The sequence below is a fragment of the Nerophis ophidion genome, linkage group LG03, assembly GCF_033978795.1.
Source record: "Nerophis ophidion isolate RoL-2023_Sa linkage group LG03, RoL_Noph_v1.0, whole genome shotgun sequence".
In the NCBI taxonomy this organism is placed as follows: Eukaryota; Metazoa; Chordata; class Actinopteri; order Syngnathiformes; family Syngnathidae; genus Nerophis; species Nerophis ophidion.
Window position 1 is genome coordinate 90,494,393 of NC_084613.1, and position 25,775 is coordinate 90,520,167.

At 38.5% G+C, this 25,775-nt stretch overlaps 1 protein-coding gene across 4 annotated transcripts in view; it reads right to left on the reverse strand.

Moving 5' to 3' along the window:
- LOC133550233 (kinase D-interacting substrate of 220 kDa B-like) overlaps positions 1–25,775 on the reverse strand; it is a 95,003-nt gene that overhangs the window by 6,421 nt on the left and 62,807 nt on the right. The window contains exons 24-31 of one of the 4 annotated variants that reach the window (XM_061896395.1): positions 22,696–22,874; positions 18,854–19,065; positions 17,736–17,852; positions 15,415–15,474; positions 14,061–14,093; positions 9,570–9,686; positions 9,357–9,455; positions 1,254–1,475 (exon numbers count right to left, since the gene is read on the reverse strand). In XM_061896395.1, the coding sequence (XP_061752379.1) occupies positions 1,254–1,475; positions 9,357–9,455; positions 9,570–9,686; positions 14,061–14,093; positions 15,415–15,474; positions 17,736–17,852; positions 18,854–19,065; positions 22,696–22,874 (1,039 nt within the window). The remainder of the gene's footprint in view (positions 1–1,253; positions 1,476–9,356; positions 9,456–9,569; positions 9,687–14,060; positions 14,094–15,414; positions 15,475–17,735; positions 17,853–18,853; positions 19,066–22,695; positions 22,875–25,775) is intronic. The other 3 variants (XM_061896396.1, XM_061896397.1, XM_061896398.1) reach the window with 3 other exon arrangements.

A 25,775-nucleotide genomic window follows, 5' to 3' on the forward strand; every position in this document is an offset into this window, starting at 1 on the left:
CAATTCTCCTTGATGAACCGTAGCTCTCCTGTCCAGGCAGCACTCATGCAGCCCCAGAACAAGACACTGTAAGCAATTATCTCGGTTTGATTGATTGATTGAAACTTTTTTTAGTCGATTGCACAGTACAGTACATTTTCCATACAATTGACCACTAAATGGTAACACCCGGATAAGTTTTTCAACTTGTTTAAGTCGGGGCCCACGTTAATCAACTTGGTACACTTAGGATTGCCAGCTTTTTAGACAATATTGGTGGGGTTGTGTTATTTTTTGTTGTTTAGATACATTAAGGAACATTACATGGTTACATTTGAATTATTCAACATACCTGGAAAGGAGTAGGAATAAGCAAAGCTTGTATTTAATCCTACCCCTTCTCCATGATTTTTCTTGATAATTGATTTACACTATAGCTTTTACATGTTCAACTTAAGTTCACTTCCTGTGTGAAAGAAAGGATTAAATGTCAATAATCTTGCAATGTAAAAAAAACACCTTTAGACTAAATATACATACTCGTCTGAAAATTGTGAGTTAAATGAACACTTCATATACATAAAGTACTAACTTAGTTTGAATGTTAGTGTAGACTCGTATGTAACATGTTTTATTTATTGCTGACTTCAGCTGCATTAAGTCTTATTTCCTTGTAATTGAGATGTCATCTTGTCTTCATTTCTTTGACAACACGTACTTTGGCTACATACAGAGGGGTTAATAAATGTATACTGCCATACAATGACTACTTTAAAGTATATTCAAATTGAATTTCTATAGCATTGTCCTTGATAAAATACACTGCAATAAAAATGTGGTGCTGAAATGTGAGGTGTAGTATCACTCGTGTATGCAAACACATTAGTAATTAAAGTGTTTAATAATTTACAGTTTACGTGCATCATAAGAAAAATATGAGCATATGCCATTTTGTGTGAGATAATAGGTGAGGTAAAGATAACATCTTTAATATAGCTGATGCACACATATTTTTTAGTCTGCTGTTGTGTTTAGAAACACCACTGACTTCCTCTGCTGTGCTCCTTTCTCGCTTTAAACCATAAATGAGGTGTATGTGGCCGCCATCAAAAAAGGACTTGTGGTTTTTTTGACCTTTTTAAGTGTTTGCCCTGATACAAATTGTCCCATTTAAATATGCTTACATTAGATTATCTCTCTTTACAGTGTGTACCACATGAGGCATATGTTTCAAATTGTAAAGGCGGTGTTTGTGCGTTATAAAAAGCACTGACCGGTGGCCACTGTGCGCCGGTGCTGTGTCTTGGTGGTTCCTCCAGGCCTGCTCCACTGAGTTCCTCGAAGCTCAGGTTGAGGCTGAAGGTCCCTGATTCCCGCTGGGCTCCCACAGAGCGAGTGCCAGGATCCCCGTGGTAGACGCTGTTGCCCTGCTCGCTAGGAGCTCGCGACTCATCCTGCAGCACAGCCTGGCTTTCAGTGTGTCGCTTTTCCATCACCTGGAGGAGAATACTTCATTTTAACTCAAAACACTCACAAGTCTGGTCATCTGAACAAGTTATGTTGCATAGCAACAAGGGCAAAAACTGGTCAGCAACTATGCGCTCTTCATTATGAGGAGCTGTCCACTCATCCCTGACAATGTCCTCCCTTTATCCAGATATTAGACAGCCATCCTAGAGCAGATGGCTGCGCTGACTGCGTCCTGGCAACACAACACTTATCTAGTGCATAAAGCAGTAAGGATGCCATACTTTCCAGCTGTTCTGATGTCCGAGCTCGGCATCGGATGTCCGCTAAAAACATGACAGGTTTGTTATTGGGAGGCTGCTACACGTGTTCGTGATTGCGGGCTTCTCGTGATGCGGATTATCAAATCTCCATTCCAATATCTTATAGCTTAGCACAGGATCTCGTATTACAAAATGCTTCCATCTTTTGAGTGGAAAACATGAGGAAGAGGAGGCCTTGTTCTAATTTCAAAATAATTGTATCCATAGGAAAGAAAGAAAAAATACATCATCTGGGGTCATAAGAAAAGCTTTGGTAAACGTTTTGAGTAACATTCTTAACGGTCATATAATTATAAAAAAAGCAAACCAATATGGAGCTGGCTCACTTTAAAGGGGAACATTATCGGCTGTGTTGGATCCACTATGGATTGAACTTTCACAGTATCATGTTAGACCCGCTCGACATCCATTGCTTTCGTCCTCTCCAAGGTTCTCATAGTCACCATTGTCACCGACGTCCCACTGGGTGTGAGTTTTCCTTGTCCTTATGTGGGCCTACCGAGGACGTCGTAGTAGTTTGTGTTGTGGTTTGTGCAGCCCTTTGAGACACTAGTGATTTAGGGCTATATAAGTAAACATTGATTGATTGATTGATTATCACCAGACCTATGTAAGCGTCAATATATACCTTGATGTTGCAGAAAAAAGGCCATATGTTTTTTTAACCGATTTCCGAACTCTAAATGGGTGAATTTTGGAGAATGAAACGCCTTTCTATTTATCGCTCTCGGAGCGATGACATCAGAACGTGACGTCACCTAGGAAATAAAGCCACCATTTTCTCAAACACATTACATACACTGGGTCTCAGCTCTGTTATTTTCCGTTTTTTCGACTATTTTCTGGAATCTTGGAGACATCATGCCTCGTCGGTGTGTTGTCAGAGGGTGTAACAACACTAACAGGGAGGGATTCAAGTTGCACCACTGGCCCAAAGATGCGAAAGTGGCAAGAAATTGGACGAAATTTGTTCAAAATACGAGGGTGTGGGGAAAGCCGACGAAATGGTCAGTCGTTTGTTCCGCACACTTTACCGACGAAAGCTATGCTACTACAGAGATGGCAAGATTGTGTGGATATCCTGCGACACTGAAAGCAGATGCATTTCCAACGATAAAGTCAAAGAAATCTGCCGCCAGAACCCCATTGAATGTGCCGGAGTGTCTGCACATTTTACCGGCGATGCTAAGGCATACATGGCACAGAGATGTATGGATAACCTGCATATCCATTTCCAACGATAAAGTCAACTAAATCACAAAGGTGAGTTTTGTTGATGTTATTGACTTATGTGCTAACCAGACATATTTGGTCGCGGCATGACTGGCAGCTAATCGATGCTAACATGCTATTTAGGCTAGATATATTTACATTTGAAACTATATTTACATCCAGCGTTTCCTTCCACCCACATTTACTGCCAAACAAACACCAATCGATGGATTTAAGATGTCACAAGATGCGAAACTTCCGATCGTTGGTCCGCACAAACATGGCCGAATAGCGTCAATAGCTATTCGCTCAATAGCTTCAGTTTCTTCTTCAATTTCGTTTTCGCTATTTGCCTCCATACTCCAACAATCCGTTTCAATACATGCGTAATCTGTTGAATCACTTAAAACGCTGAAATCCGAGTCTGAATCCGAGCTAATGTCGCTATATCTTGCTGTGCTATCGGTATTGGCATCACTGGATGACGTCACAGGAAAATGGATGATGGCTTCACAGATGGCGAAAAAAAGGCACTTTAAAGCTTATTTTAGGGATATTCCGGGATGGGTAAAATTTTGAAAAAAACTTCAAAAAATAAAATAAGCCACTGGAAACTTATTTTTATTGGTTTTAACCCTTCTGAAATTGTGATAATGTTCCCCTTTAAGACCAGTTTTGCTGTTTTAGGCTCAGATAGGACAGACTATTATTCATCCTACAATGGGTAAATTATGTGGTTGCAGTACAGATTCAAAAAGTCCTCCAAAAAGTATCAAAAGTAGCGCAAAAGTCACAAAAGTGCCACCCCAAGTTGCACAGTTTAGAAGGAATTTAAACTAAAAGGAAAAAAAAACATGAAAAAAAGAGCAGTAACATACAAAAACACAAATGAGGATATAAAGAAGCACAGAGCTGCTGCAACCAACTGCCACTTCAGTGGCGCCATTTTTACATACAGAAACACAAGTAAAAAGCAATGAAAAGCAAAAAATGTGTAATAAATAATATCTTGCGCACATACAATTGCACCATGCATAGATATAAATCAAAAACACAATCTTAACACCCAAACTTTATACACTGTGGTGGCCGCCTATACCTAAGAGGGGGCCCCGGGGCTGAGGGCTCGCCTCTAACACGTCAACCTGAGTTTGCGCCCCGCTCGGAGCAGTAGGAAAAAAAACTATGCAGCCAAGAAAAGTATACAATCGCTACATGAAGCAGAGCTGTCTGTGATTGTCAACTATGAACACCAATCATTGCATTTCGACGTCAAAAGTTTGGGGACCTTGATTGGGTGGGGGCTCCTGGGCTTCAGTCCATGTAAGCCCAAACATTAAGGCGGCCCTGTCTCTGCGGTGTTCTATGACATCGTCTGCAGGAGTGGGGGCAGCACGGTCAGAGACAGGAATTTGAATATTATTGGTTAATTTACCCAACAAAAACTAAGCTGCTGCTAAGTGACATAAGTTATATTTCCAGTGCTATGGTTATCGTCAAACAATTCCTCTTGTCCATCGCTGGTACCCTTTACTGGTGTTCTGCCATCAAAAAATAAGAAAAAGCAAAACACACAGATAGGGACGGGTTTCTGGTGGACCACAAAGAGAATTGTTAGAAATTACATTAATTTATATTATGTCTTCACTGTATTTTATTTTTACAGAACCCTCACTTCTGCCCATGCATCACACTACCGCACTTGATTGAGCCTCCTCCATCATTGCACGTGGTTATGGTAAGCTAGCAAAAAAAAAGGTGCAGGAAAACAAGGACAAGGTCCCACTGATACTCAATGAAGGAGAGATCATTTTGAAGTACCGTACTAATAGTGTAGTAATTGCTGTGATACTTGTAAACTGTAATAGTTTCCCCTCTTGATTAACACTATAATATTATGTCACCATTACACCATCCACCAGAGGTCTACAGGACCGAATACTTTCCGAACACACTGTATGTAGCTAAAGTGTTGTTGTAGCTTGCTTACTTCAGATGCAGTCAGTAGTCTTTGTTCAACTTCTTAAGTTACACAAGTGGTTCCTCAAGGTTCAATCTTAGGTTCTCTCTTTTTCATTGTTTAGGTTAGGCTATTCAACTGGTAGACCCGCGAGTTCAGTTCAAAAACCTTGTGAAAGCCTCACATTTTTGTAGAACAGAGTGCTCCTGTAACACTGACAAAATAATCAGACCAACATCAAATATGTACTTTAGAGGACGCTGGATCTCTGGAATATACAAAATAAGACTAGTAGTGAAGGGAAAAATCCACCACCCTACACCCCAATCCTCAGATTTCTGTAAATGTGGCCCCTAAAACCATTTAGTTAAATATCCCTGTTTTAAATTGTCCATCGATCTGAATGTTTTTTGTCAACAAACAGGGCTGTTCAACTGGCTTCCCACGGACTAAATCCAACCTAATAATGGCATCAGGCCGGCCCCTAAATTCAGTTCAAAACATTAGGAGGGACTAACATTTTTTCAGCAGATTCCAAAAATACGGTGCCGTAATATGAAAGATTTTTAACATATTTTATGGGGCTATTTTCTATTCTAAAAGGTGTAACTCTGAAAAAAGAGAACCCTTAAAAACAAATGTGCACTACAGAGGAAGCTGGTTCTCAGGAATATACAAAATAAAAACAGTAAAAGCAAGAAGTAAACCCCCCCATGATCCTTAACTTCCGAGAAAAGTGACCCTCAGATCAATTTAGTTGAATAACCGTGGTTGAGAATGGAATAGAACAGAATGGACTTTATTGTCATTATACTTGCATATAACGAGAGTAAGGACTCCAACTTAAGGTGCGGTAGTGGAAACAAATATGGGATAAAAATAAATTACACAAGAAGTAATAAAGATAAAAAATAGGAATTGAAATAAACTGACTACTATCCAATAAAAATAATAAGTAATCCTGTATAATATACAAAATACTGTACAATATACAGAACAAGACAGGAGTACCGGAGTAATAATCAGTGTGGGATGTATTGCACTCGAAGAGTAATATTGCACAGTAGGATATTAGGGTAGGATATTGTATAGGGGTTAATTATTTATTATAAGTTTGATAGTGATAGTGACAGTGATTCATGTATTAATATTTAATAAACATTTCAACAATTGCATTTAGGAATATGGGAAATTTCCCAACAAAATGGGTGAAAATAAGGGATTTTCACTTTCCTCACAAATCAGTAATTTTTTTTAAATAAAAATGAATGGCTTAGACAGGACTTGAACCCACGTCACTTGTATCACATGAGCGAGTCGCTAACGATCATACCACCAGTTTGCAGGTCAAATGGAAGAATTCTAAGTGAGGCACTCTAATATTGCAAATATAAAAACAATTCTGGGTTTTTTCATGACGCTTACAGTTGGGACATTTCTCAAGTTGGCTTACGTCATTTCTTCCTCAATGCTACAGAAAGCATGAGGAAGCATGAGCAGCTGCCTGCTCTTCTTGAGATAAAGATAAAGTAAAACACATTACGAAAAAGGAGAAGATTATAGGGGTGCGTTGAGGAACGCCTCAGTTATGTAAATTTGTTAAGTTTGGACTCGAGCGTTTTATGTTTGCTAGCAATGTTAAAATGTCAATGCGAGGATGTGCCAATGTGTTTACAGTGGTTCAACTTCCTCTTTACAACAGGAGCTCTCGAGTGTTTTTCTGGAATTTGCTGCAACAATGTTTGTCTTCTAAGTATTGAACTAAAATCTGCGTATCTGCGTTATTCTTGAATAGCCCTGATTTAGAGTATTCAATTAAACTAGCATGCATGCTTTGGGGATATGGTAAGAAAACCCAACACCTGACAAAATCTCAATTATTTTCTGTTACGCCACCCCAGGAAGAAAACAATATTTTTATGCCCCACCACTCTCTGCATCAAATATAAATAGTATAATTTGTCTATATAAAATGATATAAGCTCACCTCTGAATAACAATCTATCTTTATCAACATGAAAGAAAACAAATAACATTGTTTTTAATCCGTAACAGAATATTTAAAATGCATCAATTTGCCTGAAATTGAAAAACAAATTAACCCTTGTTCAAACTACAAACATTTTGAGTTTTTCTTTATAAAATGTTATAAACACAATAAATAATAATACATTTACATAGATCAGCAACACTAACTCAGAGCACATTATATAAAACACTTCAACTTACAAAACAAATTTTTATAGGTTAAAGCAATTTTTGCAGATTTTTTTCTTTTTTATAAATCAAAATGAGAAATTGGGATAAAATGAGCAAGTTATGCAGTGTACAGCTTTTCAAAGCGAGGTTTGATGAATGATACTGGATGATTCTAAAAAGCATGTTGCTTCCCCTGGGGTCACTCATGACCCCCCATCGCTACCTGGAATCACACTGCTCCAAACCCCGCCACCCCAGGGGGAAACCGCCCCAATATTTAAGAAGGATTGACATAAACGGCGATTTGAACCGTATATCTCCGGACTATGAGACCATAGTGCGGTTGAATACTAATGCTTATCCTCCTGAGAACCAGCATTCACTGCAGTGGAAATTTGTGTTATGCATCCATCCATCCATTTTCTACCGCTTGTCCCTTTAACAGAGCTATTTTTCCAAAATGTGTACCTCCTGAAAAAATAAATTGAACAGAAACAAATGTCAACTGCAAAGGGCAATGGTTCACAAGAGCATATAACAAAATATTTGTGTAGGCTATGCTAAAAGTACAATTATAAAACCCAAAACCAGTGAAGTTGTGTGAATGGTAAATAAAAACAGAATACAATGATTTGCAAATCCTTTTCAACCTATATTCTATTGAATAGACTGCAAAGACAAGATACACAACATTTGAACTGGTAAACTTTGTTATTTTTTGCAAACATTAGCTCATTTGAATATGATGCCTGCAACATGTTTCAAAAAAATCTGGCACTAGTGGCAAAAAAGACTGAGAAAGTTGAGGAACGCTCATCAAACACTTTTTTGGAATATCCCACAGGTGAACAGGCGAATTGGGAACAGGTGGGTGCCATGATTGGGTACAACAGCAGCTTCCATGAAATGCTCAGTCATTCACAAAAATGGATGGGGCGAAAGTCCCCACTTTTTGGAGAAATGCGTGAGAAAATTGTCAAACCGTTTAAGAACAACATTTCTCAACGAACTATTGCAAGGCATATAGGGATTTCACCATCCACGGTCCGTAATATCATCAAAAGGTTTGGAGAATCTGGAGAAGCCGAAAACCAACATTGAATGCCCGTGACCTTCGATCCCTAATACCGACATCAGTGTGCAAAGGATATCACCACATGGGCTCATGAACACTTCAGAAAACCACTATCAGTAACTACAGTTTGTCGCTACATCTGCTAGTGCAAGTTAAAACTCTACTATGCAAAGCGAAAGTCATTTATCAACAACACCCAGAAGCGCCGCCGGCTTCGCTGGGCCCGGCTCATCTAAGATGGACTGATGCAAAATGGAAAAGTGTTCTGACGAGCCCACATTTGTAATTATTTTTGGATAATGTGGACGTCGTGTCTTTCGAAAAAAAAGAGGAAAATAACCATCCGGACTGTTATAGGTGCAAAGTTCAAAAGCCAGCATCTGTGATGGTATGGGGGTGTATTAGTGCCTGATCGGTGAAGGCCTCATTAATGCTGAAAGGTACATACAGGTTTTGGAGAAGCATATGTTGCCATCTAAGCGACAACTTTTTCATGAACGCCCCTGCTTGTTTCAGCAAAACAATGCCACTCTACATTCTGCATGAGTTACAACAGCGTGGCTTTGTAGTAAAAGAATGCGGGTACTAGACTGGCCTGCCTGTAGTCCGGACCTGTCTCCCATTGAAAATCTGTGGCGTACTATGAAGCATCCTATATGATGACGACGACCCAAAACTGTTGAACAGCTTAAGCTGTACATCAAGCAAGAATGTGAAAGAATTCAACCCAGAAAAGCTTCAAAAATTGGTCTCCTTAGTTCCTAAATGTTTACTGAGTGTTTTTAAAAGGAAAGGCCATGAAACACGCCCCTGTGTCAACTTTTTTGCAATGTGTTGCCATTAAATTCTAAGTTAATTATTATTTACAGAAAAAAAACATGTTTCTCAGTTTGAACATTAAATATCATGTCTTTGCAGTCTATTTAATTGAATATGAGTTGAAAAGGATTTGCAAATCATTGTATTCTGATTGTATTTACGATTTACACAACATGCCAATTTCACTCGTTTTGGGTTTTGTAAAAAGCACATTAAGTACAACCTAATGCGAGCCAATACAGGGGTATTGCAATGTTTATTATTGTTTGTTCAAGTGTCTCTAATGTTGCATCCAGAGAGTGTACAGATGCTTGGAGCTCACCATTCCCCTGAAGAGCTGCCAGTCACCAAAGTTCATCTCCATCTCTTTCTTCAGCTCATCCAGGTTGCACTGAGCCAAAACACGTCCGTTTATATTGGCCTGCAACGTTTGAGGAAAAACATAACGAGTGAATTCAGCAACATTTTGAACCATGAAATACAACACATTTAGCAAATGCTAAGTGTGGCAACTCAATTCGATCAACCATCGCACCTTCTTGATGGTGGCGGTGTACTGAGGCAGCATGCAGGCGTCGATTCCGTCGATGTGCTTGAGCCAGTCGCACACCGCGTCCGTGCTCATAGAGCTGAGCAGGACGACAGGCGAGGCCTACGAAACACATGCAATAAGAATCAACACCACTTTGAGGGCACTTTAAGACTAGTGCGTCTCATAACGTATGACACACTAGTGAGCAATCCCTGTGGAGGACACTTGACGGCTGGTGGTCACGATTCCACACACAGTAACTCTCTGTCAGACACACAAATTAAGGGTACGAGCAAACAAAGTCGACAACTTATCCAAACAGTTGCCCTGCTTTGTTCTTTTTTTAGTGAGTGTGTATATACATATATATATATATATATATACACATATATATATGTATGTGTATAAATACACTGCATAAGCACATAAATTGTATGCAACATACTTGGATATTAATGGATGGAGACGCTGAGTCTGAGTGGTGGTTGTCCAACAGCTACAAGACATGGACTACCTACTCTCTTTTCCATTACACTGCAATCTGTTTATTGCTCAAATACCCAATGGCCACATAGTCTTTGCTTTGCTTCTGGTTACTAGACAGGAAAGTGCAGCGTTTAATCAAATGAGAGTGGTGTTAGACAGACTCGTATACTATCATACGTCAGGTGCCACACTTGGCATCAGTGAGCAAAAAGTGTGAGAAAACATGAGTGCAACTACAGCATGACTACTCATAATTGAGGTGACAAAGTGTGCTTCAAGCGAGATGCCTAGTATTGGATACTACAACATGCTGTGATATTGATAAGACAGTGTTAAAGTATATTAGTGCGAGGTGTGGTTACATGCAGAATAGGGTTGCAGCGGTATACCGGTTTCACAGCCTCTATGAACACTGAAGTGTGATGTACGTGTGATGCTACAGAATGTTTGTTTTCAAAACATTTTTAATAAAAAAAAAAAAAAAAGTATTTAACCACAAACAATTTATAAAAATTTGGGGAAATACATTTAAATGTAAGCAAAAAACAGGAGTTTTAATGGACATTTTATAATTGTCACGTCTGCCGTTCAGGAGAATAAAAAAATAAATAAATAAATACAAATAAAAATAATGTATATATATATATATATATATATATATATATATATATATATATATATATATATGTATATTAGAGCTGCAAATCTTTGGGTGTCCTACCGATTTGATTCAATATAGATTCTTGGGGTCATGATGCGATAATATATCGATTTTTTCGATTCGATTCTCGATTCAAAAACAATATTTTTCCGATTCTAAAGGATTCTGTGTTCATTCAATACATAGGATTTCAGCAGGATCAACCCCAGCCTGCTGACATGCAAGCAAAGTAGTAGATTTAAAAAAAAAAAGCTTTTATAATTGTAAAGGACAATGTTTCATCAACTGAGTGCAAGAATGTAAATTTGTTTGAACTATGAAACGAACCAAAAATATGACTTATTTTATCTTTGTGAAAATATTGGACACAGTGTGTTGTCAAGCTTATGAGATGCGATGCAAGTGTAAGCCACTGTGACACTATTGTTCTTTTTTTTAATTTTTATAAATGTCTAATGATAATGTCAATGAGGGATTTTTAATCACTGCTATGCTGAAATTATAACTAATATTGATACTGTTGTTGATAATATTCATTTTTGTTTCACTACTTTTGGTTTGTTATGTGTTGTATTTGTGTCTTCTTTCAATTGCTCTGTTTATTGCACTTCTGAGTGTTGCTGGATCAGGTTTGGTTTTGGAATTGTATTGTATTATTATGGTATTGCTGTGTAGTGGTTTGTTGGATTGATAAAAAATAAAATAAAAAAATAAAAACATTTAAAAATCGATTTTTTAAAAATGAGAATCGATTCTGAATCGCACAACGTATTCGGAAAAGGGTGGAATGCCATCTCCGGGTTGGGGAGGAGACCCTGCCCCAAGTGGAGGAGTTCAAGTACCTAGGAGTCTTGTTCACGAGTGAGGGAAGAGTGGATCGTGAGATCGACAGGCGGATCGGTGCGGCGTCTTCAGTAATGCGGACGTTGTACCGATCCGTTGTGGTGAAGAAGGAGCTGAGCCGGAAGGCAAAGCTCTCAATTTACCGGTCGATCTACGTTCCCATCCTCACCTCTGGTCATGAGCTTTGGGTCATGATCGAAAGGATAAGATCATGGGTACAAGCGGCCGAAATGAGTTTCCTCCGCCGTGTGGCGGGGCTCTCCCTTAGAGATAGGGTGAGAAGCTCTGCCATCCGGGAGGAACTCAAAGTAAAGCCGCTGCTCCTTCACATCGAGAGGAGCCAGATGAGGTGGTTCGGGCAGCTGGTCAGGATGCCACCCGAACGCCTCCCTAGGGAGGTGTTTAGGGCACGTCCAACCGGTAGGAGGCCACGGGGAAGACCCAGGACACGTTGGGAAGACTATGTCTCCCGGCTGGCCTGGGAACGCCTCGGGATCCCCCGGGAAGAGCTAGACGAAGTGGCTGGAGATAGGGAAGTCTGGGTTTCCCTGCTTAGGCTGTTGCCCCCGCGACCCGACCTCGGATAAGCGGAAGATGATGGATGGATGGATGGACGGACAACGTATTCAAATCAATGTTTTCCCACACCCCTAATATATATATATATATATATATATGTATATATATATATATATATATACATATATATATATATATATACATATATATATATATATATATATATATGCGCTCAGAACCTCAGTCTGGGCTTAAGGGTGACCTTCCAACAAGACAATGACGTTAAGCACGAGGAGTGGCTTTGGAACAACTCTATGACCATTCTTGACCTAAACCCAATTCAGCATCTCTGGAGAGACTTGAAAATGGCTGTCCACCAACGTTTACCATTTGATACTGACAGAACTGGAGAGAACTTGCAAGAAAGAATGGCAGAGGATCTCCAAATTCAGGTTTGAAAAAGTTGTTGCATCATTCCCAAGAAGACTTGTGGCTGTACTAGCTCAAAAGACTGCTTCTACTCAATACTGAGCAAAGGGTCTGAATACTTATGACCATGTGATATTTCAGTTTGTCTTTTTTTATTTTTTGTTTTTTTCTGTCAAGCAGAGGTGCTGAGTGTACATAAATGGGAAATAAAATGAACTTTTTTTAAATGTTATTCTCTTAAGTTTGAAAAAAAGGGTTCTATTCTATTCAATTATTCAAATCAAACAGGAACATTGTATCAATAAATATAATTATCAATACATTATTATTTGACAATTTAAACAATAGTAAATCATGGTGGTTTATAAATCTATCAAGCTTGAAAAGGATTATTCATATTAATAACATTTATAAAGTGATTCATTGTCATTGTTGTAATAATGACAATATTGAAAATAAGTTTTACTGTTAAATATTAATGTTAATATCATGTTTACATTTTAATGTTACAATTTGAATAGTATTTTTATTAGTAGGGTGGTCTCGATGCAACTTTTTTACTAACGATACAATCTCAATATTACAGCTTTTGAGTAGTGGCGGATACCGATATTGATAATATATCAGGATATCACACATACTTTTTTATTTTGTACAGCGGAATAGTATAAAAATTACTCAAACAATAGTAGGTAAACACTAACCTATTTATTATTAATATTCTGGAATGACTTTAAGTTGAAGTGGAGTGGTAATTGTTTTTGTTTCAACACCTAATGGCCACATCAGTACATTCAGTTATGCTCATGATGCAGTAAGTTGAATGACGCGCACACGTTTGTTACTGGATACTTTCTAATATGCTTCTGCCTGGACACTTTGAATATGTAAAAAAATATGCAACTATAATAATTTGATACTTTTTTATGTTGACAAAATGTTGTTTTACACCACAAAATTAAGCTATTGAGTGCTTAGCTGTTGTGAAGCTGATCACTCATAATAGCCTGTAGCCAACCATGTTTACATTTCGTAAATGACTTCACTAAAACACAAGAAAAGACCAATCTTGTGTGCTTATTGGAGGATATTTAGATGTTAACTGTCTGTCCAGCTTTGCAAAAATAAACACACTACAGTACTGCTTGTATCTTAGATAGCAGATGAGAGACAATTTTTTTTTTTTTTTTTTTTTGCTGACAAGACATATCGATATTGGATCGGAACACTCTGAATTATTACATACAACTGTTATTTTATATATTCATTTATGTCTGCATATGATACATTCATTATTAGGCTTTTAAGTTCCTGGTTACAAAACCTACCCTATATTCCTGGTTAATTTTCATTAATGCTCCCACTGGTAGTGTATAGCCATATATTTGCTAAATGTATTAACTAAAGCTTCCTGTGATTTTTCCCAACCCTTTGCAACCTTTTTTATAAGTCAACTGAAAAAACTTGTTTTGACTTCAGTGATCATAACATAAAACCTTCATACTGTTGCAACCCTACTGCAGAGGCCGACAAAAGAAATGAGACCATAGATGTACCTGCTTTGATTTGTAAGGCAGTGACTTTAAATGCTTGATAAGGAGACAAAAAGAGCAGACGGACAAGTGGTCAGACAAAACAAAATAAAATTCACACATGATGCGTGGTCAGGGGCACCTGTGGAAAAAGGCAGACACAAAAAGCAGAAAAGCACAACATCAAGGGGCAGTAACGAGGGAGAAGGCAGCTCCTTTTCATCCATACCAAGCTGGAAGAAGGAAGGCCATTGGAAGTAGAATAAAAACACAGAAAGATTTTATTTTCACAGCTTCTGGAGTCGCAATGTTTGCAGACAAACCAGCCAGATTAGAAGTTGAAGAGAAGCAGAGGTTTCTATTTAGGCACGACAGTGAAGTTGTGTTTTGAAAAAAATAAATAAATAAAACAAATCAAATATCAACGGGTGTGTCTAAGTGTGTGTGAACCGTCCCGGCGTGTGTGTGTGATAAGACTGTAATTACAGCTGGGCTGAGCCAAGCTCAGGGCAGGGCAAGAAGAAGGATGGGGAAGAGGAAACGGAGCTCTGCAAAAGCGGAAGCGTCTTGGTAAAGAGATAAGCTCTAACAGCGCTGTGCTCTTTGTTACCGTGTGTGAGTGTGTGTGTATGTGTGTGAGTGTGTGTTGCCAGCAGCCCCAACAGTTGCTCTGATGATAATCCCCGCAGACAGAGGAATCCACATTCACACTTCTATAAGCTTGGCAATTATACTGGGCTCGGCCTGCTTACATATCCAAAGAATTACAAATAAATGAGCCTGTGCACGTGCATGCAAGCACGCAAGCAAGGAAGTGCGCACACACACACACAGACATACACCAACATTCACAGATTTGCAAGAAGGGATAAAATGGGCTGATGTACATGGTAAAGCGGGAATGAGATGAAACCGGGGACATTTATACAGTAGAGAAGATGGGACAAAAGAGCAAGAGGAATATAGAGATGGAATAGAAAAAGATAGACTCAGTGCTCTCTCTATATTTTAATCTTTAATACAGCTCCTTTAAATGCTAGCTGGCTGCTGCCTGATAAGTGGCTTTGTGGAGCAGGCAAAAAGCGTTATCGTTAATTTGTTCCAACAGAAGCTGCTGGCTCTTTGACTGTGTGGACGTCAGAGCATCTCCCCGCATCCCTGCCACACGTGCAGGTCCATTTGAACAGACGGTGGTAAAGGTCACGGTCGGGACTGCGGAAATGTGTGGTCTAATAACTCGCATGCGCAAAAAGAGCATGTTTCAAAGTCACTTACGAGACATGCAATGTTCCGCATGCTTAAAAGGTTTGCAAATCCAACAGCGAGCAAATTATTAGTAGAAAAGCAACGTTTTATGCATTGTCGATTATTTGGTTACCAGGGAGGGTTCAGAGGGACAAGAGGGAAGGCCTTCTCTTGCATCCTCTTCTATAACATCCTGACATGGGCACAGAATAGAAACAGGGGATTGTGCAGAGTTCTAAGTGACGTTTGAACACTTATCTACGAAATAACTTTATAACTGTCTTTTATGTTTAACTGATAAAATGGGAAAAAATTAAGTTGATACACTAAGGAGAGGATGCTCATGTGAAGGAGTATGTGTAAAGGTTAGGTTGATGATCTTAATGGTGTTGGCACCTTTTCCACTGCACGATACCTGACTATTAACTTTATTGGTAAAAACAGATACCGTATTTTTCGGATTATAAATCGCTTGGGGGGAAAGGGCGCACCGGCCAAAAATGCATAATAAAGAAGGAAAAAAACATGTATATGTCGCACTGGAGTATAAGTCGCATTTTTTGGGGAAATTTATTTGATAAAATCCAACACCAAGAATAGACATTTGAAAGGCAATTTAAAATATAATAAAGAATAATGAACAACAGGCTGAATAAGTGTACGTTATATGACGCATAAATAACCAACGGAGAACGTGCCTGGTATGTTAACGTAACATATTATGGTAAGAGTCATTCAAATAACTATATCATAAAGAACATGCTATACCTTTACCAAACAATCTGTGACTCCTAATCGATAAATCCGATAAAATCTTCTTCCTCGATGTCCCTTCTATACAACTCTGCCAACTCCAAAGGTATACGCCGGTTCTTCTTGTCGTTTTCTGCAGCATATTTCACTACGTCCATCTTGTAATCTGCAGTACATGATTTCCTTTTCGGTGCCATTTTTGTTCAGCCCTTCTCAGTTTTTATAAGTTACCGCCAACAATGAAATTATCCATTTTAGTAGCTACGGCAGTAGCATATAGCATATAGCAGTTAGCATTCAATGACCCACAATGCACTTGACCCTCCCCCACCGAATTCTTATTGGTTGACGTGTATGTGACGATTGCTGACGTGTGTGTGTGACGATTGCTGACATTTTCTTCGTCTCTTCTGCGAATGAGATAAATAATATTATTTGATATTTTACGGTAATGTGTTAATAATTTCACACGTAAGTCGCTCCGGAGTATATGTCGCACCCCCGGCCAAACTATGAAAAAAACTGCGACTTAGAGCCCAAAAATACGGTACTATAAAAAAGGTACCATGCTAATGTTGACTTTCCCAATTGGCATGCGGTATGGAAACTGTAGCATTACTATATACTCCACGGTCTCTGCTTTGCTGCAAGAGTCCTTTTTATTGCCATCTCATTCAACTGTTGTATAAAATGTATCCCTTTAGGGGACAAAAATGTTCAGAAGTAAATACAGAGACTCTTGTTGATCCCTTGTTCCCTGTTAGCATCTCTGGCTAAAATCCATGGGTTCAGTGCAAGGTTTTGCAGGTGCGATTTGGAAGTATAAAGCTGAGCTAATCTGTACTGTGTTATGAAAAGTCAAATAAATATACATACAGTGGTACCTCAACTTACAAGCTTAATTGGTTCTTTGACAGAGAACTCAAAGCACTTGTATCTCAAATTAATATCTCCCATTGAAATGATTAGAAATAAATGTAATAGATGCTTTGCCCCCCCCCCCAAACAGCACAATTTAATACGTAACATGCCTTTAAAAAACAATTTTTTTAGATAAGAAATATTTTACAAAAACAATACAATCTAGAACTACATTAGTTTTATGAAGTTATATTATTCTAAAAGTCTATCCTATCTCTTTCAAGCTGCTTTTCTGTCAAACATACCATTAACAGCTTCCCCGTATTTTCAGGGATACATTCCTGCTGTTTGGATATTTTAACAGTCTTGCCTGGTGCGAGACTCATTTTGCTTCAGTATGGTACAGACTCACAGTTATATGCTCAAATTGCTTTAAGTTGGTGACTCACTCATGTCTTTGATGATTTTTTTTTTATTCAGTTAATATACGCTTCTTCTCAGCACTGTCCGTCATATTCACTTTTTCCTCCCCATGGTCAAAAAACAAAGTAATGTTGATCTTTAGCTGTAAGCTAATTCTAGCAAGTAAGAACGGATGTTTACTGTGGTATTCGGGATGCTTATAACAAACATTTGTGCTTGCAACTTAAAGCATAACAATTAGCGGAGAGAATGCTACTATTTCAAAACACTCTTTCATTGGGGCACTCTTAAGTTGAGGTGCCACTGTAGTAATTATAGAAATTACTGTGAATTCATCTTCCTCTCCTCAACCAATAACATGACTTATAACGCTCATTTTATTAAGACAGGAGTATTTGAATGATATGTTCTACTTACAAGTCCACTGGTGTTGTCCTTTGGCTGACCAGGATGCTTAATGGAAGGGCGCAAGGATGAGGGGACATGATGGATGTAATGCCTTGGCGGGTGATACACATGATGGGGGAAATAAGGCTAAGGAGGCAGGAGGGAGAGGAGGTCAACATAAAATGAAATCATACAAGGTGGGAGCTAAGGCAAACAATAGGGGTGGGCATAATAATAGAATAATTGCTCGGGATTTATTGTTGAATAATTGTAGTAAACTAGTTGGCTGCAACCAGCAGAGGTGCTGTTGATTCAGTTGTAACGTGAGTGTGTTTTTAACAATCAATATCAGCCTAACCAACAAATAAAACATCAATATATGCATGCATGCATACATACATCAATATATGCATGCATGCATGCATACATACATACATACACACATATTAATACATATATATATATATATATATATATATATATACATATATATATATATATATATATATACATACATACATATATATATATATATATATATACACACACACACATATAAATATATATATATATACACACATATATTGTACATATATGCATACACACATTTATATATACACCCACACATATACATATATATATATATATACTGTACATATACTGGTATACATCTATAAATTTATATACACATATACACACACACACACACACACACACACACACACACACACACACACACACACACACACACACACACACACACACACACACACACACACACTTGAATGAAAATATATGTGTGTGTGTAACAGGTCATGTCGTCCTGTATTTTTTTAAATTTGAGTTTAGGTTTGAGTTAATTTTGATCATGGATACAATCATGATACATCACAATTTCTTTTTTCATATGTTCGAAAAGCAGTAGGAAGAAGCAGAGCGTATTTATTCCTACCGCTTTTCCTTTGTTTTTGAGTACTATTAGAGCAAACTGGTCATGTGACCTGCAAAGTGTTCTCAAGGGGTCACTACATTGTGAGGGAGATATGAAGCTAAAACTTGACGTGTTGTTCATGATTGTAAGAAACGTGTGAGTCACAGTCAGAACATTTTAAGGATCTGACTGACAAAGTTGCTCCTTCCTGCCTTACCCGGTTGTAGAAGGGGTGCTGAGGACCAGTCATCCCACTGAAATAGGCACTGTGAGGCTGAGGAGGCAAAGATCCGGCAAAGGAGCCTGCCGGCGAGCAAGCCGTGGTGTGGTGTCCGTATCCCGGCTGCGGACGAGGCACCGCTTCTTGCAAGGGCATAGTGGGATACGTAACCCCTCCCACGTGCATCTGCTCTCTGGCCGCACGGACATCTAAGAAGAGGAGAGAATCACGAGGGTAGAGAGGAAGAGAGAGGGAATTGTTAGTTTGACGCCGATGATAGTAACACTGACGATGCCTATAAAAGGCCCCTCAGATGGTATTCACTTGTCAATAATTCAGTTTTATTTCATCACCTGCGTCGAGTTTAGGCGGCGGTAAATGAATTGAGAATAATGATTCTAGGAAAAGAGTGAATTAAATGATTGAAATGTGGCAGATGTTTGAAAATAACTTTGCACTTTTGATTCTTAAAATTTAATTTGCTGACAAAGCAGCAGCCTGTAGATATTGGGTTTTTTTCAGTGATATGCCAGCAATGAGAAGATGTTGGCACACAGAGTTCCAGGCAAAAAAATGCAACCATGTATGCAAACCGAAGCCCATGGGAACTCATAGGCACACACAACAGAACTGTGTCGCGATTGTTTTCCCCAAATCAAACCGAGCAGTGCTGAGTAAGAGATTCGGCAGAACCTCCCAAAGTGAAGCTAAACAAGGCCGGCGACAGGAACAGAGCGGCTCTGTGTGGCTGGCAAGAAAAGTAGAACCCATAAACAGAAGGGACCAGAATGTCTCCTGGTTATACAAGTGGCAGCTGAATGACACACTGAGTGAGACCCAAAGCAGCCTGTGAACACAATGGGGGCCTTATGATGTGAGTCAGGCTAAGGGCGTGTATCACTGACGGCGCTGCCCACTGGCTGGACACAAGACAGTGGGCACCAAGTACCGGCTGACCTCAAATGGCGAGGAGGGAAGGTGATGACCTTCCTATAAGAAGGTGAAAACAGCAAATGAACATGTTTCACCTGGATAATTCTAGGAGTTTCTTTAGGGGGGTCGACTGCGTGACTCAGCACTGGCTCAATAGGACAGACGTGGTGTGTGTGTGTGTGTGTAAGTGTTTTTCCTGCGGTCTCCTCACATCATGATGTAGCAACTTCACTCCAGGCATCACTGACACTCTCCAATGAGTCAAATGGATGCTGACGCACGGCATACAGAGTGCGACGCCTCTCTGGCTCATATCTTAAAAAAGTTGCAATAGTTTTACGCAGTGCATTAATACGTCACTTTATGACGCTTGAATTTGCTGCAGCAACTGACGGAAAAGGCTTTGTTTCATTTACACACAGGTATTCATGCTTGCGTGACCATTTTGAAACATATAGATATGAAAAGTAGGAGGGGTGTTTTAGAATAGTCAAAGATTCGACAATTCGAGGCTAAGACGCGGCAAAGGACTTCTCTGTGCCACCAAGTTCTCTGGTGGACTTTGTCGAGAATTGGGCAGATGTCGCTTCACTTCAGAGGTGTAGCTTCGACAAGGTCTATTAGGCAGGATCCCTGCCTCACTGATCTCCTCTGGAAAGGGTAATAGTAATAATCTTTTCTCAGGTTAACCAACAAAAAACTTTTAACAACCTTTAGTTCCTCTAGATCAGATGTGCCCAAAGTGGGACCTGCACTCTGTATTCACTGTAACCCAGGTCTTCTTTAACAAGTGAAAATGCTACGAATTTAACTGTACTATCAAACATAATTAAATTTTACTTTGCTTCCTTCTTGGCTCAATACATTTTGGAAAGTTAGGTTTTTTAACATGCACATTTATTAAAGGGGAACTGCACATTTTTGTTATGATTTCTATCATTCACAATCTTTATGTGTGACAAAAACACGTTTTTCTCTTATTTCATTCATTCTGACTCATAAATAAATGCTAGCAAAAGTCAGCTAACAATGGAGCCAATATGATTCGCTCTATTCTGCCTGTACAATACATCCAAAAACCTAGAATAAAATGTTATATATACACGCTATAAGTATATACCGGTATGTAATGTAGTAACAGTTACATTTAAAATAGCATGTAATATTTAATATAAAAAAAAATAATTTTAAGCATACAGCGGCGCATTAATTTCACAAACTCATCACAACGTTTGCTTGTCCTTTCAAAAAAAACAACACTACTACTCACAGCACACTACGTGAGAAACAATAAAGGCGAATTTTGGACAAAAAATATGATCTAGAAACGTACATTTTTTAGCCCGACTCTGCAAGTTTTAGAAGCTGTTTGATGAACGGATTCAGTTTAAAAAAAAACACTGTAAGCATCTTGCAGCAGTATTGCTAAGTGCTAAACAAGAAATACCAACTACAAACATAATAAAACAATCCTTTACTGTACAATGTCTGCTCTCATTAGAATGCAGACTTACGGAATGTTCATATCTTCCAATTTAGATGTAGAATTAATCATAATCCTCACAAAGGGTTAAAAAAAAAAAGTTGCCGCAAACCGTGTTTTCGTTTCTTTTTCGCCATCTTTGGGTCAGAGTTGGATCTCAAAGTTTACCACTTTTTGGTTTACAGCCACATATTTCTACGACACAAGTGAGTGGTATGAGTAAAATTAACATTTACTACTTAGAGGTGATAGATAGACAAGATAGACAGATAGATGGATAGAACTTTATTGATTCCTTCAGGAGAATTCCCTCAGGAAAATTAAATTGTAGCATTAGCAGTTCACCGGTTCAGTATATCTATAGCAGCACAAGCTAATTAGCTCTCTGTGATCATACCGCTGCTAAAAAATAGATTGTCTGTGTTAGCGCTTATAATAACAATATCATTAGTACTTAGTTAATATTCAGGTCACAAAATGTAAATGGAGTATTGTTGGCGGTTTTTGGATGTTTTTAAGAGGGCTTTGTGGGAGCAATAGAGTATTCCCATCCATCCATTTTCTACCGCTTGTCCCTTTCGCGGTCGCAGGGGGTGCTGGAGCCTATCCCAGCTGCACTCCCATAAGCTGCATTGTTAGCCACCTGGTACTTGCCATATATTACATGTGACAATGCATAAAAAAAGAACATCGGATGTGTTCTTTTCTTACATATGGATTTTAAATGATAGGCATTTTTTTAAGTGCAGCTCCCCTTTAATTAATATATTAATACAAATAATGTCTTTGCCAAGCTTTTTTTTTTTTGCTTAACCATCACATTTACATTTACCAATCAAATATTGATATTAAGCATAACTTAATTCAGCCTGTTGATCCTACGTAATGTTTTTTGTTGAGAAAATTAATTGCCCACCCTTGATCTATAGTATATAATAGGGCTCCAAATCTTTGGACACTACATGATTTTTGGGGGTAACGATTTGATTCCAAATCGATTCTCTATTCAAAATCAATACTTTTTAATAACATTGGGTGCCAATTCTATGAATAACTTCATTTCTCTATAAAATAGATTAACAACTGCGATACATTTCTATATTACTTAAAAGAAACTGGGTTTTGTTTAAAAAAAATTATACCCAAACATTTAATGAAGTCAAATACATATAATGCAACAAGAGACGTATCCAACACTTGTCTTTTCTGAAGTAAATATATAGAGCAGATATAGGACTCTAAATCAACAATACAATTTGCCTCAGTGCTTGGGTAGAAAAAATAAAAAATAAAAAAATTGCTTTAAAAATAAATTTTAAATAGTTTAGGATACATTAAGAATTGTTAAAAAAATGTGATTCTTTTGAAAATCTATTTTCTTTTTACACTCCTGGAATACACCCATCACCTGAATTAATCATACCTGCTATTATCTCTCTGAGTTTGGGGTCCAGGTTAACAGTGCAAGGCAGGAACATCTCCACATCCCTGGCAGTCAGGACTGGCGTTCTGGAGGAGAGGAAAACCTCAAAGCTGCGGATGTCACCGTCAATCTCCAGCAGCGGCTCCACGTCCTTGGTAGTGGGAATGTTCTTCGACAGCCTTCAGGGCAGAAAGGGATGTTCGATTACTGTATGTTCAATTAAAATTGCAGGGAAGTATGGAATACATCATACAGACAACCAACCATTGCAAACTTCCAAAGAGAAACTAAAATTTGAAAACTCAGCTATGTTAATTATTTACAAGGAAGCCTAAAAAACTGATAATTATGAAGTACTATAAACATACTTTGGTATGGTTTAATGTGAAATTCTGACTGGAAAAAACAAAACACAAAAGTCTGTTGAAAAATGTAAAGGAAATAAAAAGCAGTACTGTTAAGATAGAAGAGATATGCAACGGTCATCATCATCATCCTCATCATCATCAAAGGGGCACGATAACGAGATTTAGAGAAGACAAGATAGCAAAAGGAGGGGATGTTCGAGGACAGATAGAGTGAGGGATGTTATCTTCAGTGAGCAGAGGAGGAAACCTAAGGAGATGACAATCAGGGCAATTCAGCAAGCGGCAGACGGAAGCAACGGTTAACATGATGTTTGTTATCACAGGCCCTACATAAACACGATGTTCTGAGAGACTATCATACTTTATGTTTTTGTTTATGCCGTAGCACAACAGTTCCCTATGAACAGTTTTAAATGAAAAGAGTGCATGTGGCAATTTTATAAAGTTTTAAAGGCTCATTTACAAGTGGAAATAACATTTTATGTGGCAGGAATAAAATTTTAAAAGCAAACTGTAAATCAGTGGTAAATGTTGCATCTGTAACAATGGTAGTCACTACAAATAAGTTCATTTGTTTAGACATGAAAATATGAAGTCGAGAGTGACTTCTGACAGTGCCGTTCATCAGCCCAAAGTGCCACGCGTATCAGATCCACGTGAAGACTCCAGCAAGGAACAGGCCTTTGCCTAATCAGTGCCTCCATCACTCATTTGGAGCTTAGTACATATATTTCTATCTTACCCACTTCAACCTCATCAGGGCCGCCCCGTCCAAATAACAGAATACACGCTGTACGTAGGGCGCCAGGATTCATTGGGGGCCTCATTTCGAGTGAGGAAGCACAAGTAAAATGTAAATTAATGAATTAAAGAATGACCGGACGATTAATATAATGCCGTGTCATCAGTAGACGAATGTGGTGATATTATCAAAGCGCTTTGAGTACATCCGAGGTCGAAAAGCGCCGTACAAGCAAAATCAATTTACCATTTATTCTGACACGTTCAAACAAAGTTGATTTATTAAATTTCACAATTTGATTGACAGACATGAGCATTTTATATCAATACAATACTGTCAGAATCTGGAAGATTTGTAATTAGGTCGCAACGTCGGGAGACGAGGGCAATTTCCGGGAATTATCAGCGGTGAAAAACGAGGCGACAGGTTGCAGCAACCCGGAAAAAGTTTCATTAAAGCGAGGTGGTGGTCGTGGAGTGGTCGTGGAGCTCTGTACCCATACACAATGGCCTTAAGCGTTGGGAGAGCTGTTTCACGATGAGCCGCTGTTGCTTTTGTCTGTCAAAGTGATTGATTTGATATGCAACAGAGGCTGCTTTTCAAATGTTAAAATCACAGACAATCATCGTACTGTAATCGTAGCACTCAATCGTGTACGTAATTAACATTTGATGTACAGTGCAGCCCTACTTGAGAATTAATATTATTAACATATATCACCCATTCCGTATGATAAGTTACGCTTAGCTGAGCACACAGACACAAATACTTTGGATTTTTCCCAATGCCTTATCTGGTTTTGCAAGTGAGCACAGACTGGCCTGTATGTGACTTTATTCAATGATCGCTACCATTTCTGCAGGACTTTCGCAAAGTCAGGGGGAGGTCAGCATCTGGCGAGGGCTCAATACAATAAATACACTGTTAGCAAATAATCCAACTCTCAGAAACCGTAATGCAGTTAACGCATTGGTGAAAATGTCTCTATCAGCCTGGAGGAATTTCAAACCAGTGAATGCCTAAAAGTAGATTCATGGGGGGACAGCACACGCAAGTCAAGTCATTTTCACTTCCGACTTTTCATTGCTTCTACAATCCAGCGGGAAGGTAGGTGTCCACCTGACTGTTCAAGGGCATTCTGACAGGACAGATGGCTGGTGATGGACTCATCTGCTGTTGCAGGGCACAAACCTGTGACCTTGTGGTTGCATGACGTCTCTAACCAAATGTGCAAGTCTGGCAAGACATTCAAGTGAAGGAGGATGTTCAACTTAAGTAAGGGACATTTTTAGAGACAGGTCAGGGTTATGGTATTAGTTCATTACAAACACGTATACAATTACAATATGATATATCAGGTGATTACAGTTTCGCATTACAACATGTCTGAAGAAGAATAGGAAGAGGCAGACCTCATTTAATCCTAGCCCTATGTTATCATAGCAATTACTAACACAATTGTTAATACTCCTGCAACACAAAAATGAATAAAGATTATTAGATTAATTAGATTTTCTGCTTTTGTAATGAGGTTCAATATGTTCATCACAATTCTTCTTCCTTGTACTTTGTAAACACTTTGAGCTTAAAGTTCTTAAAGTTGATCATATTAGAACATTGTTTCTTTGCTTAATGCATTCTATAATTTAATTCCACGAACTGATATGCGTATGGTCTCAAGTGTTGTATGTGCATACTGATGGTATAAATTAAATTGTCCTCAAAGTTATATTTCTACTCATTTGTTTAAAAGAATTGTTGTACATTCTTGGGTAGCAGGTTATATTTTGCCTTGTACATAATTTTAGCTTTTTGCAAAAGCACCAAAACATGGAATTTCAATATGTTTGATTTAATAAATAAAGTGTTTGAATGTTCTCGATAGCCAACTTTATGTATTATTCTAACTGATCTTGTTTGTAACAGTACATGAGTGAAGTGTACTTTTGTAGTTACTTTCCCATACTTCT